We start from the raw sequence: 17,495 nt of genomic DNA on the forward strand, positions 1-17,495 counted from the left end.
TGAGCCACCCTGTGGTTGCTGGGCATTGAACTCAGGACCTCTGGAAGAGCAGTCAGTGCTGAGCCATCTCTCCAGCCTGCAGACAATACTCTTAAGTGTTGAACCATCTCTTCAGTCCCAAGAGCTAACTGTACAAAGCCCACGGGTCTCCTGCCTCCAGGGGCCTGAGGTACTTGTGTGTTAGCATCTACTCAATGGGGACAGTGCAAGCTTGTGTCCATCTCTTAGTTATACTAATGGCATTAAAATCTCTTAGACTTGAATCAGCTGCAGTTTTTAAATAGGTTGTTTCCCCAGCAGTACATGGGATTGATGTTTCTCCCTAGACTCTTGTCTTGGGGGTGCCATCCAGAGGCTTGTTAAGCAAGGCCGTCTAACATCGTAGGTTTGTGCGCCGAACTGCTCAGTTTGCTCTCACTTCTCCGTGTTTCTTTATTTTCCATCGTTCAACCGAAGTGAAAGGCTCGGGAGAGGAAAAAGGGGGACTGGTGGGAGACAAGGGCCGTGAGAGGGGAGAGAAGCCCGGGCTCTTGGGGTGTTGGATGGGCTTGAGACTGTTATCACCACAGGGAAGCACAGAGGGCGGCTGAGGTTCACCAACGTGACCTGGGGCCTCTGCACCCCACAGCGTTCTCTGAGACAGCTCTGGACTCCTGGGAAAACAGTGAAGGAAGCTCTGACCAGCAGGACACCCAAAGCTACGGACGCCTGGTACATAACAAGCCTGCAATCAAAAGCAGCCGAAAAGGAAGTGGCGTGGAGTCGGTGCCGTCTCTGAGCTTTGCCGCTCACGCGCTGTATCCTAACCACCAGAGGGAACAACAGCACAAGGCCCATCAGCATTGTAAATGTTATTTGTTTGTTTATTAACCTGTGTGTGTGTGTGTGTGTGTGTGTGTGTGTGTGTGTGTGTGTGCATGCGTACACACACATGTCACAATACAACGGTGGAGGTCAGAGGACAATTTAGGGAAGTGGGTTGTCTCTTTCCACCATGTGGATCCCAGGGATTAACTCAGTCAGGCTTGACGGCAAGGCTTTACTCACTAAACCATCTTGCAGGCTCTCTCAAAGTATGTTTTTTGTTTTGTTTTGTTTAAATCAGAGTTTCTCTGTGTAACAGCCCTGGCTGTCCTGAAACTCAATCCTGTAGACCAGGCTGCCCTTGAACTCACAGAGATCCACCTGCCCATGCCTTCCGAGGGATGGGATTAAAGACTGATTGGTGGGTGTAAGATTAGTCTGGGAGCTGATTGGTGGGAGGCTGTAGTGGCTAGGGGCCTATTGGTGGTGGGGGTCTAGTGTCCAGGGTTTGTTAGACAAGAGGGTAGGAAAAGCTGTCTTTACCTAGCAGAAGTCTGAGGGCATCTGCTGAGGCAGCAGGAGGCCGGGGGCGGGGGGGGGGGGGGGGCAGGCACTATTGATTGGTTGTCCCTCTGAGAACTGCTTGCTCAGATCCAGCCTGTTCTAGTGAACTGAAACTAAGGCATGGTCATTGTCAGGGCTGCTAGGGGAGCCTGTCATGGCCCTAGTTTGGCCACCCCATCCTATCAAGACATGCTCCACCACTGCCCAGCCCAAAAGTACAATTTTAATATACTCATTTAAATGATGGAAGGCATGTTAATTTTTGCCTGTTGGGGAACAAGATTTTAGGCTTCCCCAAAGAATATTATAAAGATTTTGATATATAATGAAAACATGAAGTTGTAGATTCAGGACCGTGTGTGTGTGTGTGTGTGTGTGTGTGTGTGTGTGTGTGTGTGTGCCCGCGCACGTCCCGAATTCCTGTTTTGGGTTCTAGTTCAATTAAAGTCAATGTGTCAGGAATTCCATTACAAAGTGGTTAATATGCTGTTCTTTTCTTTAAAAATAATTATTCTTTTTAAAAAAATATTTTTATTTTATGTGCATTGATGCTTCACCTGCATGCATGTCTGTGTGAGGGTATCAGATCTTGGAGTTATAGGCAATTGTGAGGTGCCATGTGGTTGCTGGGAATTGAACTCAGGACCTCTGGAAGAGCAGTCAGTGCTCTTAACCTCTGAACCATCCCTCCAGCCCAATATGCTGTTCTTATGTTCAGTGCATGGCACATGAAATATACAAATGAAAATATATTTGAATTTATTTTCATTGAGCAAAATGAACTGACAGGAATGTGAAAGTGGAGGCATGTGTGCACACACTCACCCAGGGACCCCAGGAGACAGCAGACTTGATTAACAGGAAGAGACACTCATTACCACAGTTCCTACCGGGGTTGTTTAAGGTGATTTGTCGTCTTTAAATTTGACTAAAGTATTTATGACTATCTACTTATATGATGCCTCCTCTTCTTCCCATAAAAGAGATCATAAACATCTGCCCAAACATCTAAGGCTGGCCTGAAACTTATCCTCAGCTGGCTTTCCCACATACTTCCTGAATCATCTACGATGCGAATGGGCGATTCCTAAGCCCCTCTTTGTGTGTGGTCTGGGGAATGACTTGGAGACAGACCTGTGAGGCTCTGGGTACCCAGGACTGGGAATAGCAGGTGGGAGGGGTGGCCGCTGGGTGTCGCTGCTGCGGGGACAAGAAGGTATGAGGACTAGCATACCCGAGGATGCTGGGAATGTGTGCAGGTAGTGCCCCCGGGCCCCCGCCCGCCCCACACCCCAGCCTCCTACAGAGAGACCCACCCCGCCATGGAAGAACGCCAGCCCAGCGCCCAGTAGTAAATGATATGAAAATATTTTAGACTAGCCGCTGGTCCTTGGAGCAACTTGGAAGCACGGTTTACAACTTGAGGATTTTCAGAGGCACATTTGGGAAGTCAAATGACTTCCTTTAAAACGAAAAACCGTTTCAAAAGACTCTGGAAGGTGGGCTTAACACCCCTGGTCTCCCACCGTGGCCAGCCAAGGTTGGGGGTGGGAGGCAGGCAGTCTCTTTACCTTGGAGTTGGAAGCCCATCTGCCCCCTGCAACTGCAGGTCCTGAGAAGAGATCACAGCATCCGAGGGCCCTTCTCCTCATCCCTGACGACACAAACTTGAAGGGGGAACCGATGGAGACTACAAACAGGTTTATGGCCTGCCAGCAGGGCTCTGGGCTCCAAATTGTCAGGCGAGGCAGTCCCCGGTGGTTTTGGCTAGGCGGGTGCGCAGGGCCCCGCGGTGCGCTCATTAGCGCCCACTCTGCTTAATGGCTTCCTGTGGCTGCTTGTTTACTTCTCCTGTGCCTGAGGCTTTGTTTCTGGGCACTGCTCGCCCTGCTCACCACTTTGCTTTGCTTGTTTGCAGCCACAGCCCGAAGCCCCGCCAGCATTCCCGCCCAAGGCCTCAACTCGGTACCCTACAAGGTCCAACACCTACCTGGTAAGACAGGACCCCCCGCATGCAGTTCTCTGAGCATAAGCAGTACACTGTGCATCCCAAAGGACCTGGTTCCCTGCCGCTCCAGACCGGCCTTTGCCACAAGGCCGTCCATCAGCGACAACTGCCAGTCATCTGCCCAGGAACTAAGCAGAGAGGAGACCCAAGCCCTCCCTACACATCCCTGGGCCTCTGGGCCTGCCTCTAAGGATTGAATTGGCAGGGGCTCCCCCTGGTCCTGGGTCCTTTAAATACTTCCTGCAGAGGGGGTAAGAGTTCTTCCTTTAGAGAGCCACTGCTGGAATCTGAGATTGTCCAGTCTCCACAGAAAACCAGCTTAACCCGCCTCCCATTTCTGAATCCTGGGTGGTGGTGCTGTCCGTGGAACAAGCTACATTTCGGTCATCCAAAACAAACCCCTAGCTAGAGGGCAGTGAATGGCCAATTTTATTTTACTGTTGGATTTGTTAACTCCCAGGCCACATTGTTTTGCAGGAGGGTCAGCCCTGGCCCCCCTGCACGTCTCTTGTGCCAGGTGTCATGAACTCAAGCTAGGCTCTTGTGTCTGCCAGCTCCCAGAAGAGAGTCACTTACCTAAGGCTGCCTAAGAGTCCAGGTGTTAATCTTAACCTCTGCATGGAAAGTGACTTTGGAATGGCCTTCCTCTCAAACAACTATGGGCTTAGTTACTTGATGTTGGGATCACCTAAAAAAGCCACTTAGAACTATGTACATGAGTACTTTTGCCTTTTCCCAAACTGGAAATGGAAAACGTCACCCTTAAGTTTTGAGTCTCTGGGGCCCTGGGGGGCTTCCCTTCACTGTAAGTGTTGGAGGCATATGTCAAAACTGGCCATAGAGACGGACCCCTGTATCTACAAGCACAATTATATTTGAAAGAGGGAGAGTCTCGAAGCCTCCTTTCTGCTAAATTGGCAAGTGTATGTGCCTTATGGCAAACAGCATATTCCTATGTGGCAATTAAGGTGGTGCCTGCCTTCTGATTGTTCCCTTTAAGTCTTGAAATGTAAATGAATGCACAGAATTTACGGACAGAAAACTTCAAAAGTATGACGGATAGTATTAATTCTTGTGTCAATCTTAACAGGAACCCTGAGCCGAGGTAAGCTGAAGTTACGCAGAAGGCACTCTGACGTTTAGACACGGGATTACGTTTTCACTCTTCTGACTTCCAGTGTGCCGTTAGAAATGTCATCCCGCAGTGTGTATTTATTTATATACCTGTTCTCTTTGAAAATAAGATTATAGGGCTGCAGGATGAGCTGACTAAACATGGAATCCTGAAGAATTTGAGTGACTATGAAGACTTCTGGAAGCTGGTTCGGGAGGAAGCTCTTGGAGTGGACATGAAAGAAAAGCTTCAGAAGATAAAATTTAAGTGTTTGTATATCCCCCCCCCCCCCCCCCCCGCACTGGGGATTTTTGTTACTTTTAAGCAGATGGTTCTAGGAAGTGACAAGCAGTCTGTTTTTCAGCTGTGCTGAACCATTTAAAAGCTGTATTGATTTCTAATAATTTTATTAACAAGACAAAGGTTTGGGGGACCAAATAAGCACCAGGGAGAAAAACAGTGGTGAACGCTGGCGCTGCGGGGAACTGGGTCCCCGGTGAGGAGGATTACGGAGTTTTTCCTCTGGACCTTGCCAGGGTTTCCCGCCTCTCTCACCAGAGTGAAGAAATTCGTTTTGATAACTGTTGACTGCTTACTCCTTGCTAAGAACTGAGTGTGTGTACCTATGACACATGGGGTGGAGTGTTGTCGGGAAGGCTCCTCTGCCCGTGTCTGTGGGTGCAGTGCCTGGAAGGCAGCCAGCTTGCTGCAGGAAGCTGCAGGAAGGTGGCCCACCTGATTCGTGGTGGCGTAGCTTTTCAAAGTGTGCTGTCTGTCTGTGTGTCCTCAGGACTGAAGTCTGGGGAAACTCACAGGCTGTAAGTCTTTCTGGATGAGTACAGAAAGCCATGCAGCTTGGGCGAGTGGTTTAAACTGTCTACGGGAGTTAGAGTTCACAAACCGTTTTCACTGTTGAAAACACCTTTGTGTGAAGGTAAAATACGGCAATTCGCAAGGTCAGTTTAGAAGTGTGTCTGCTGTCAAAGCTGTTCTTGGACTTCATGATTGTTCATATTTTATAAAAGAGCAGTGTGGGGCTGGGAAGTTGGCTCAGCTAATGAAACATTTGCTGTCCAAGCAAGAGCACCTGAGTTCGATCTCCAGACTAGACCATGTAAAAGCCAGGTGTGGAGCTTAGCATACAATCTCAACCCCAAGGAGATGGAGACCAAGGGTCCATAGGGATCAATGCCCAGCCAGGCTCGCTGAATTGGCAAGCTCCTGGACACTGAGAGACCTATCTTAAAAAGTAAGGTGGAGGGTCTGGAGAGATGACTCTGGTTAAGAGCTCTGTCTGCTCTTCCCGAGGACAAACACTGAGCTGCATTGTCAACATTACGCAGCCTTTCTCAACACGAATTCACACTTTTCCTGCATCTAGGGTAATGAACATTTATACAATCACAAAGTTGGCTTGTTCATAACCCTCCGGTCTCTCTCCCCAGTGATGAACCCCAGGCCCTGGCCACCAGCTGCTTCTAGGAGAAAAGAAACTGAGATGCGGGTCAACACTGATCCAGACAGTGGGGCATGCCCGGGGGTACAGGTAAGAGTTCCTCCGGGGATGAAAAATGCATCTTCCAATGTAGTGTTTTTTGGGGGAGGGTATTAATTTTTTTTTTCTATTGAAAATGTTTTGTGTCTACCACATTTCAAGATTTTGTTGTTGTTATTTAGCAGTAAAATAGCCATTTAAGCAAGTAGTTGGTGTGACTTCTCTCTCTCTCTCTCTCTCTCTCTCTCTCTCTCTCTCTCTCTCTCTCTCTCTCTCTCTCTTTCTCTCTTGGTTTTTCGAGACAGGGTTTCTCTGTGTAGCTTTGCGCCTTTCTGGATCTCGCTCTGTAGACCAGGCTGGCCTCGAACTCACAGAGATCCGTCTGGCTCTGCCTCCCGAGTGCTGGGATTAAAGGCATGCGCCACCACCGCCGCAGCCGCCGCCACCGCCACTGCCGCCGCCACCACCACCACCACCACCACCACCACCACCACCACCACCACCACCACCACCTGGCACATTTTAAAATTCTTATTGCATGAAAAGCAGTATTTTTACACCACCTATCTAATTTCATTGAGGAATGTACAGCAGAAAAGCCATCTTCATTCCTGCACTCCCGGTGCATCTCAGGAGAAGAACCGTGGGACTGAAACAACTTGGGGAAGAGGGTTAGCAAGATAACTGAGGTACCTCTTACGTCACTATTACCAAAACCACAAACACAGTGGAACAGAGGATGTGTTTATTGTGACTCTCAGTCTCCATGGCAGGGGGGGCACGGTGCTCACGACTGTGGAGCATTCGGTCAGGTGGCTCCTATCATGGCAGAACAGGAAGCCAAAGTCAGCTGGACCCAGGGAAACCCCCAGAGGCCCATCCCTGGGGGACCATACTTCCAGCAGCTAGACATCACTTTCTCAAATGATCCACAGCCTCCCCAACGATACCTAAGACATGAGACTATGGGGAGCATTCCATATTCAAACTCCAACAACTGCAAGCAGTTAGTTGTTCGGGGAGAAAGAAAAGTATTCTTTTTTTATCCTATAAAATCATGGTACAATCAATTCAGGAAGCCTTCCTCTCAGACTATGCTTGTTGGGGATGGAGGAGCACTCAGTGGCTAAGAGAACTTGCCACTCTTCCTGAGGTCATTAGTTCAGTTCCCAGCACCCACACCAGGCAGTTCACAACTGCCTGTAACTCCCACTCCAGGGGATCTGAAACCTTCTGGCCTCTGTGGGCGCGCGCACACACACACACACACACACACACACACACACACACACACGCAAATCTTTTTTTTTTTTTTTTTTGAGCTGAGGACCGAACCCAGAGCCTTGCGTTTGCTAGGCAAGCGCTCTACCACTGAGCTAAATCCCCAACCCCTATGCATGCAAATCTTTAAGAAAAAAGAAAGTAGGCTTTTTTTGATCCCACAGGGTCTGTGTTTCTGATGAGGAAGAGCTGTTCCATGGCATGCAGGCTGCTCAGCTGAGCTGGATTCAACCATTGCCTTAGGGAGACTTGGTTCTGCTTCTGTCCAGTCTTGAGCTCTATGGCAGGACATGAGGCTGGTGATCTGATCCACCACAAGCTTCTGGTCCTCTACTCGACCCTGCTGTTCTGTGTATCTTTACCCCTTCCAGCTAAGGGATTCTGTGCTATGGAGCCTCTCCATCCAGGCAGAGGGCCGAAGTTTGGATATTAAAGACCAAAGGATCTCAAGAGTGAGCGTGGATTGTGCATGTATGTCCAGGCTGTGCTGGGCCAATGGTATTTCAGTTTTACTTGGTGAATTTTAATTTATACACTATCGGTGATGGAGAAACCCAGTCCTGGGGAAGGACATCTGAGTTTGACTTTTGACCTTGCTCCGTAACCGGTGGTTTGGGCAGGACTTCAAGCTCCCTGAGTCACTTCTTTCTCTAGAGAGGTATGACAATGTCCATTTAAAAGGACCTCATAAGAGGGGCCCACACAGAAGGTTCAGGTACTGACTGCTCAGCTTGAAGACTGAATGCTTCTGAGAACATTTTCTTCCACCACAGATAGTTGTATCACCTTTTTTTTTTGAGATAGAGGTTTGCTACATTGCCTAGGTTGACCTCAGACTTGCAATCCTCCTGTCCCAGGCATCCAAATGCTGGGACTGTAGATGTGTGCCACTATACTCAGCTCGAATAGTCTTATTAACTAAATGTGTTGTGTTTTGAACTTCTCTACTGGAAAGCTATTTCAGCCCAAGTGGGAGCCAACACACTTAGACACATTCCTTCCACTGTGCCCAGCCTGTAGGCAGTGCTGAGCCTTGCTCTCATGAAGACTGCCTCACACACAGGTGCAAGGAGCGCCTCGTTTTCGGTTTGCTACACAGACATATTTGTGGGGGGGCAGCTGTCAGATGGTTGAACTTGGCTGAGAGTTTGATTTACAGTCAACGGTTTAATTTACTTACCAACCGCATTCGCTGGAGAGGACAGAGGGCCCTTGACTGAAGACTCCGGATCCGTCTAGCAATTTTGAAACAAAATAAGTCATACACACAGTTCAGGAAAGGCGTTTTTCTGAAATAGTGGTAGAAACAGGCAACTGTTGAAGACAATCACCATGTTTATCATCTTTGTAGAAATCTCCACATGATGAGGGTCAGGTAGGTGTGGGGGAGGTGACTGGGTTTAGGTGAGGTTGTAAGGTCAGGATGAATGTCCTCAAAAAAAGGAGTCTTGGGGGGGATTGCTCTCCCTCCTTCTACATGTGAGCACATAGTTGGGAAGGTGGCTGCCTCCATCTCTAGGACCTGCTGTGCTGGCTCCATGTTCTCTTAGTTCCACCTTTTGAACCATGAGAAAATTGATTCCTGCTATTTAAACAACCCAGCCTGTGGTGTTCTGTGACAGCGACCTGAGCTAAGACAATATTCCAGTATATGCATTTCACAGTTCCTTCTTAATCCTGGGTAGCTTCAGAGACTGGAAAGAGGATCCATGGGAGGATGTTGGGGAAGTAAAGTTCAAATCAATGTGAGTGATATTGATCTGACCCATGAATATGGGTAAATAAGACCAATATGACCCAGGAAGGGTCACAATGCTTCAGTTAACTCAAAATGTGTCATAACTTAGTAGAACAGAAGCAACTAGAAAAGTGAACATATGATGTGGAAGACAAGTGACCTACCACCCTCTCTCAGCAGCTATTAATTACCGATAGCTCTAGGGGGTGGGGCCTGGTGAGATCTCCTCCATTCGTGATAACGTGTCAACGGGTGGTGTCATTGTTTGGGACTTGTTTAGGTCCTGGGTGCAGCTTCCCTTTCGTATATAGAAGACACACTCTTGTAGCAGATGTTCTAGGCCCCTGGCTCTTAAAATCTTTCCACACACTCTCATGTGATGTTCCCTGAACCTTGGGTGTTGGAGTTGTGTTGTAGGTGTCTCAACTAGGGCTGATTGGTTGTTATGTTGATCACTTGTGGATTTTTGTAACGGTCTTCACCTGCTGTAAAGGGAAGCTTCATTGATAAGACATATTTTTTTAAATGCTATATACTCATTAATCAGTTTTTTAGATTTTTAAAGAACTTCACACGTGTGAGTGTTTTGCCTGCATGTATACCTGGTGCTCACAAAGGCCAGATGATGTGTTGGATCCCCTGGAACTGAGGTTAGATGTGGTCGTTAGCTGCCATGTGAGTGCTGGTAGTCAAATCTCATGTCCACTGGGAGAGCAACTAGAGTTGTTTTTTTATTAATTAATTTATTTATTTTATATCCTGACCAGTTTCCCCTCCGTCCTCTCCTCCCATTCCCCCCCCCCCAGCTCCCCTCTGCCCCATCCCCACCCCTGTCCACTCTGTTTCTGTTCAGAAAGGGGCAGGCCTCCCTTGGATATCGACAGAACATGGCATATCAAGTTGCAGCAAGACTAATCACCTCCCCTTGTACTAAGGCTGGGCAAGGCGATCCAGTGTGAGGAATAGGGTCCCAAAAACCAGCCAAAATGTTAGTGACAGCCCCTGCTCTCACTGTAAGGAGTCCTGCAAGTAGGCTAGCTACATACTGTCACGTAGATGTAGAGCCCCTAGGTCAGTCCCGTGTAGGCTCCCTGGTTGTCAGTTCAGACTCTGTGAGCTCCTACCAGCTCAGGTTAGTTGATTCTGTTGGTTTTCTTGTGATGTTCTTGACCCCTCTGGCACCTACAATCCTTCCTCCCTCTCTTCAGCAGAATTACCTGAGTTTGGCTTAATGTTTGGCTGTGGGCCTCTGCATCTGTTTCCATCAGTTATTGGATGAAGCCTCTCTGATGACAATTGGGGTAGGCACTAATCTATGAGTACAGCAGAATATAGTTAGGCATCATTACATTGACTTTTTTTCTTCCCTCCAGTCATGTTCAGTTCTATCCTAGGTCTCTGAGTCATCCAGCCTCTGGGTCCTGGTGCTCTGGGCAGTGTCAGGGGTGGGCTCACTCTCTTGGCCTGGGTCTCAGGCTGGAACAGTCATTGGTTGGCCACTCCCTCAATCTCTGCACCACCCTTACCTCTGTACATCCCACAGGCAGACAGATTGTAAGTCGAAGGTTTTGTGGCTGTGTTGGTTTCCTAATCCCTCCACTGGAAGTCTTGCCTGGTCACAAGTAGGCTAGCTACATACTGTCACGTAGATGTAGAGCCCTCCAGTCATGTTCAGTTCTATCCTAGGTCACGTGACTGTCACGTAGATGTGGAGAGGGCCAGTTCAGGCTACATGTCCACTATTGCTTGGAGTCTTAGCTGGGGTCATCCTTGTAGATTCCTGGGAGTTTCCCTTGCACCGGGTTTCTACCTGACCCCGAAATGTGCCCCCCCTTTCCAGTCATCTCTTTCAGTACTCTCCTCCTTCACTCCACCCCTCAACCTGATCCCTCATGTTTCCATCCCCACTCGCCCCAGTCCACCCATGAAATCTATTCTATTTTCTCTTCTCAGGGAGATCCAAGCATCCCCGCCTTGAGCCCTCCTTGTTATCTAGCTTCTCTGGGTCTGTGGATTGTAGCATGGTTATCCTTTATTTTACATCTAATATCTACTTATAAGTGAGTACATACCATGTTTGTCTTTCTGGGTCTGAGTTATCTCACTCAGGATGATTTTTTTTCTAGTTCCATCCATTTGCCTTCAAATTTCGTGATTCTATTTTTTTTAACAGCTGAGTAATACTCCATTGTGTAAATATACTACGCTTTTTTTTTTTATCCATTCTCCAGTTGAGGGGCATCTAAGTTGTTTCCAGGTTCTGACTATTGTGAATAATGCTGTTATGAACATAGTTAAGCAAGTGTCCTTGTAGTATGCTTGAGCATCCCTTTGGGTATATGCCCAAGAATGGTACAGCTAGAATTTGAGGTAGATCGATTCCTAATTTTCTAAGAAACCACCATATTAATTTCCAAAGGGGCTGTACAAGTTTGCACTCCCACCAACAGTAGAGGAGTGTTCCCCTTACTCCACATCCTCTCTAACATAAGCTGTCATCATTGTTTTTGATCTTAGCCATTCTGACAGGTGTAAAAGGGAATCTCTGAATTCTTAATCTCTAAGCCATCTCTCCAGCCATGAGATTTTTTTTTTATTAATTTTTGTATGTGTGAGTGCTCTATTTGCATGTACAACTTCATGCCAGAAGAGGGCATAAGATCCCACTATAGAGGGTTGTGAGCCACCATGTGGTTGCTGGGAATTGAACTCAGGACCTCTGGAAGAGCAGTCAGTGCTCTTAACCTCTGAGCCATCTCTCCAGCCCCCTGCCCTTGAGATTTTTTTAAATGAGTGTTTTGCCTGCAGGTATGAACACCAGGTACATACAGTGCCTGTTGAGGGCAGAAGATGGTGTGAGATCCTCTGGAAATGGATATACAGACATTTCTGAGCCTCCAAATTTTTGGGTTCTGGGAACTATACCCAGCCCTGGCATCCTCTGTCTCTTGATCCTCTTGTCTGAGCTATCTGAGTGTTGGGACACATCAGACCTAACTTTAACTCAGTAGCTCTCTGTGGGATGTTAATATTATTACAACCTCCAGGTTTAAATTGAGCTTATTTAAAGGACCCTCTGTAATAATTAAAGGGCTGTGGGAAAAGACTCTGGAGAATGAACTAAAAGTAAACAGCGTCTTGGGTGAGTATTTGACATGCGGACACCTGGTCCTCATGGAAGGCAGTGAGATGTAGGCCTGTCAGGTGACCAATAATGGCACTGGATGTGCCCTTAACACCATCTTGGCTAATCTGCCCCCTCAGCCTGGGCAATGCTGTACCTAAAACTTTTAGCAGACCCACTTTAGAGGTGAGGAAAAGGATTGTGGGAGAAGCTGGTCACACACGTTATCAAGTAACCACTGGGTACAGGATTAGCCCTGGATCCAAACCCACCCTGCCTCTAAGACCCATAGACCTGATGGCTGTATACCATCTCCTTAAACTGGGGATAACAAGATTCATAGGACAGTGCATGCAGGAAATGTCTCATGAACAACTGTGAGTTTATGGATCCCAACAAGTTGTTTATTTTTAAGGATACATTTTATTATTTCATGTGTATGTGTTTGTACGTGCGTTTATGCATGTGGGTGCCTGAGGAGGCCAGGAGAGGATGCCAGATCCCCTGGAGCTGGAGTCGCAATGAACCGGAGCTGGACTCTGGTCCTCTGTGAGAGCAACAAGTGCTCTTTGCTGCTGAACCATCTCTCCAGCCTCCAATGTCAAAATTCATGAGTAAATCAGACAGTGGCTTCTCACCCTGGAGCCTTCCTTTAATTGCCTTTGCTGTGTTACCCTTCACTTCCCCCGCTGAGGAAAGTCAGGTGAATTTGAAATTAGTTTCCATACAGAGGCTGATGCAGCTCACACCAAACTGTGAGAAAGCCCCCTGCCTTTAATCTGGCCTGGCCCATGGGGAGGCCAAGCTCCTGTTTGGTCTGAAGGAGCAAGGCACACACACATCTGGGCTCCTCGTGGTGACTCAGGGGCTGCCGGGAGGAGGAGATGGTTCACAGCAAGGTGAGAAAAAAATAAAACTGAAATGAGTTGAGGCTCTTTTAAACATGAAAAGGGGAAGAGGTACCACTGAAATTAAATTCAAAATGAATTTAAGGTAATGGCCCTGGCATCTTGTCAACAAGCAGGACCATCCAGGATGGTCTACAGGCATCTGTGGAGGGTGGTCTGGAGAAGGAGAGAACAAGGCAAGGGCTGTGCCAGCCTGACCCTGATCCTCACGTGCCGTATGCTTTCAGGGCTTCTGTGTGCGCGGGCTCACGGGTTGGTTGTCTAACTTCTCGGTATGAGATGCAGCTTCAGGCGGGTGTGCCATGAAGTTGGTGCTGAAGGAGGCGTAACCACTAAGCCAGGAGTCTTCTGAATTAGGCTTCCCGTGGTACCGGTGATATCATACGCTTTGTCCCCTGGGGATGGCCGTGTCTCCTCTCACCCCCCAGAGATGCAGGCAAGATGCCAGTGGTGCTGTCTAGGGAGGCCTGACAATGGCCCATCTGTCTCCCGCGTCCGCTGCGGGAACTGCCCGCTCCAAAGCCAAATGCTGGCTCATTGGCGAAGTCCCCTTGGGAGGGCGCTTCCGTTGTTCAGGGGATGATCCCTGCCACCTCTCTGGGATCGTTTAGCTTTCAAACAATGTGCATCCAAGGATGGAAGTTACCCTTTGCCTGTTCAGGAGTCAGTCTGATGGTGTAAGAGAAGAAGGCCGGTAATTTTGCCGCAAACTGAAGCTCCTATCCGTGTTGCTGATGGTCACATGCAGGTCAGCTTCCGGGAGTCTTCTCCACATACCTGTCCTGGAGCAGGTGACTCTCTCACAGGAAGATGGCATGGCAGGTTACTATTTACACAGGTGGGACAGTAGCCCTAAAACGCACCAATCCCATAACACACGCTAGATATACGGCTCAGTGATTCTGGATTAAAGACCTTGGGATATGTGAGAATGTAAATGTCCAGGCCTTTTCTGCTTCCTGAAACTCTGGGCTCGGCCCAATCCTCCAGGGACTCCTAGTGTGGACACTGGTTTGAGAACCAGGTGCTGGGCACCAGTTCAGTTAAAGTGTTCAGGCATCTGTGGTCCACCAGCCCTGTGTGGTACCTCACAGGCTTTTCCTGTCACACTTCCCTGGCCTTGCTGTAGACACACCTGATGGCAGAACACCTACACCTGAGATGGTTGTTCACTGGTGGATTTGCCCTGTCCTGGAACCTGGGGATAATGGGAACTACTTGGGAATTAGCCATTTGTTGTGGCTTTGGGTGTTGAGACAAGGGTCTCACTGAACAGTTTCTTTCAGACTGACCTCTTTGCCTCAACCTCCAGTCAGCTGTGCAAAGGACTCAGGAATGCTGGTAGTTTGGATTTGCAGCACTGGGACTGGAACACAGCTCCCCTCCCCCCTCAGAACATTCACTTGAGACCAAGTTGCTTTATTGTGCTGAAGCTAAGTCTGTGGGTTTGTAGGGAGTGAGGGAGAGCCTGTGACCACAAGGGGAAATACCGAAGGCCCTGGTGCTCTAGTGTGGAAAGCCGAGGGGGACTTAGGCCTGTGTGTGTGAGGTCACTCACTGTCAGTGCACTTTGTGCTTCAGTAAGGGCATGTCTGAGGCCCATTTCTCACGCTTCTGAACCCTGGTAGGGCCTGCAACTAGGGAGGCCCTTGGTGCATCATTCCCTGGAGGAAGGTGAAAGAACAGATTAGGAGAGGGAGGGGTGGGTGGGGCACTTGTGAGCACAGACTAATCTTTCTATCAGAGGCCGGTCCGCTCCTATGGAGGGCAGAGCCTTGTGGCCCGTTACCTGTTGCTAAGGCCCACCTTCCATGAGGTGGTTACTTCCAACAGGTAGATCTGACAGGCCGTCAAACCACAGCCACTCAGCCTGCGGGCACATGGCCTGAACAGGGGCCCCTAAACTGGTTACTAGAAGAACCCTGATGTGCTTCCAAATAAAACAGAGGTCCCATCCCCCAAATCACAGATGTTTCTTATCCCTAAACCCCCTGTTAATAATCCGGTGAGGTCCGAGCACCCGAGCAATGTGCATGGCTGGTTTCTAGTGCTTTGAGCGTTCTCAGATGACCCGGGTGTTTCTGCAGGCATGAGTTCTGTTGTGTCCTTGTCTTTTTCCCGAGTGGGTATGTAGTTTAGAACTGGCACCCAACAGGGCATTCTGCACAGGAGCTGGGCAGAGGAGAGAGGGGAATAAGGGGACTAGAAAACAGGGCAAGACTGAACAAAAAGTGGGGCACTTGAAAAAGTCACTCCGTGGAGAGAAGGGGCTGGGGGGCTTGGTTTGCTTTGATTTTGCTGTGTGTGTGTGTGTGTGTGTGCGTGCATGTGCACATGTGCCTGTGAGGGCCAGGAGTCAAACACACACACACACACACACACACACACACACACACACACACACACACACACTAAACAACAAAATGCCAAAAAGAAAACTTTTCCCCCTTGTGACCCTCTTTTGCTCAAGACTTTTTATGTAAGCCCTTAAAGCAGTTATACAAATCACTTATGAATAGTAACTCATAAAGACATTTATGTTAAAACAATTCTTTGTTACACATAAATGTCACTGTTTATTAAAGACAAAGGCAAATTTGCATGCTCAAGGGCTGATATGCTTATTTGTTTTACATAAAGAGTCACATCTTTATTGAATATTTGGTCCTTCAGGACACAGAGCATACTCAGTGTTTAGCAGAGTGGATCGATATTTAGATTTTATAACCTCCAGCTGAAAACTTCACTAAGCATATGTACATAATAATGCTAGCAGAGGTACGTCTTCATTGCTGAGAACTCACTAAGCACATATACATAATGATAGCAGTTTACAGCCATCCTAAGCATAGCTACATCATAACAATAGTAGAAGAAGTATATTTGCAGCCATTTTCAAAATTTTTGGAGATTCTGTTCTAATCCCAAGCCAAAATTTACTCAATAATATTTTGAAAAAGTCAAATTCAAATCAGCAGCTCAGCTAGCAGTGTTTAAAACCAAACATTCCAACACAATACAGTCCAAAGATGCACTAAGAAATGATGGTGGGAAATACTCAGAAACCTTTTATGTTGCAACATTTAGTTACTTTACTTTGTATGAGGTCATGACCCACTGTTTAAGCAGCTGTGTTCTGGAAGAGGCTGTGTGTCTAGTTAAGAAGACTAAGGAAGCATTTAATCTTTTTTTTTTTTTTTTTGGTTTTTTGAGACAGTGTTTCTCTGTGTAGCTTTGGTGTCTGTCTTGGAACTCACTCTGTAGACCAGGCTGGCCTCAAACTCATAGGTATCCGCCTGCCTTTGCCTCCCGAGTGCTGGGATTAAAGGCGTGTACCACCACCATCCGGCCAAATGCTTACTTCTAACCTTAACTAAATATCACTCTCCCATCCATTCATACATTTACCCACCCTCATAACCATCCACCCTATGACTCACCTGTGTATTCATATGCTCATTGTCCATACTTCCACCCATTTCTCTGTCTGTCCATCCATCTTCCTAGCCATCTGTGTACACTTCTTCATCATCCACTCATCCACTGTCCATTTACCTGTCTATCACCTTGCCCATCTACTCATCTATCTATCAATGCATCCATTCATTAAAAATCCCTCATTTGGGGCCAAGGAAATTGCTCAGTGGTCAAAAAATGCTGGTCTTGCAACCCTGTTGATCAAAGATCAATCACTGGAACTCACATAAAAAGCAAGATTGGATCGCACACTCTGCAATCCCAGCACTCTGGTAGGCAGAGATAGAATTGCCTGCATGTGGTGTGCATGCACACACACACACACACACACACACACACACACACACACACACACACGGTGCATACTCATTTAAAACAGATGTGGTGCTGTATGCCCGTAATCCCAGCACTGGGGGAGTAGGCAAGAGGACAAGAGGACTGGGGATTCAGGGTCATCCTTAGCTACGTAGTGAATTTGAGGTCAGTCTGGACAGTCTAAAAACCTCATTTCAAAAACTGAAAACTAACCAACCCCCAAAACAAAATTCCTCGTTGATTTGGCTTTAAAATAGACTGTGAGAAGTAGGCAGATGAGCCAACTTGTCAAGGGACTAATGTTTGGATAGTTTTAAAGCATCTGTGTGCTGGGCAGTGGTGGTGCATGCCTTTGGTCCCAGCACTTGGGAGGCAGAGGCAGGCAGATCTCTCTGAGTTCTTGTCCAGCCTGGTCTACAAAGTGAGTTCTGGGACAGCCAGGGCTACTCTGCGAAACCCTGTCTGGAAAAAACAAAACAAAAAACAAACAAAACAACAATAACAAAAAACCCAACAACAAAAAACATAAAACAACAACAAAAACCCAAACCAAGCAAACAAGCATCCCCATGCTGAAACGTGATGTGTTTAGAAGGGATCTGAAGTACCTAAAGGGACCAGAGTAACAGCTAATGCGAAAATTGCACAGAAATGTGTCTCTCTTCTG

At 47.7% G+C, this 17,495-nt stretch overlaps 1 protein-coding gene across 5 annotated transcripts in view; it reads left to right on the forward strand.

The window, feature by feature from the left end:
* Positions 1 to 17,495, forward strand: part of LOC128118275 (uncharacterized) — a 78,252-nt gene that overhangs the window by 37,738 nt on the left and 23,019 nt on the right. For all 5 annotated transcript variants that reach the window (XM_052750804.1, XM_052750806.1, XM_052750805.1 and 2 more), the window contains 3 exons: positions 3,287 to 3,361; positions 4,621 to 4,759; positions 5,936 to 6,036. In XM_052750804.1, the coding sequence (XP_052606764.1) occupies positions 3,287 to 3,361; positions 4,621 to 4,759; positions 5,936 to 6,036 (315 nt within the window). The remainder of the gene's footprint in view (positions 1 to 3,286; positions 3,362 to 4,620; positions 4,760 to 5,935; positions 6,037 to 17,495) is intronic.

Source organism: Peromyscus californicus, unplaced genomic scaffold, assembly GCF_007827085.1.
Source record: "Peromyscus californicus insignis strain IS unplaced genomic scaffold, ASM782708v3 Scaffold_22__1_contigs__length_63687245, whole genome shotgun sequence".
Classification (NCBI taxonomy): Eukaryota; Metazoa; Chordata; class Mammalia; order Rodentia; family Cricetidae; genus Peromyscus; species Peromyscus californicus.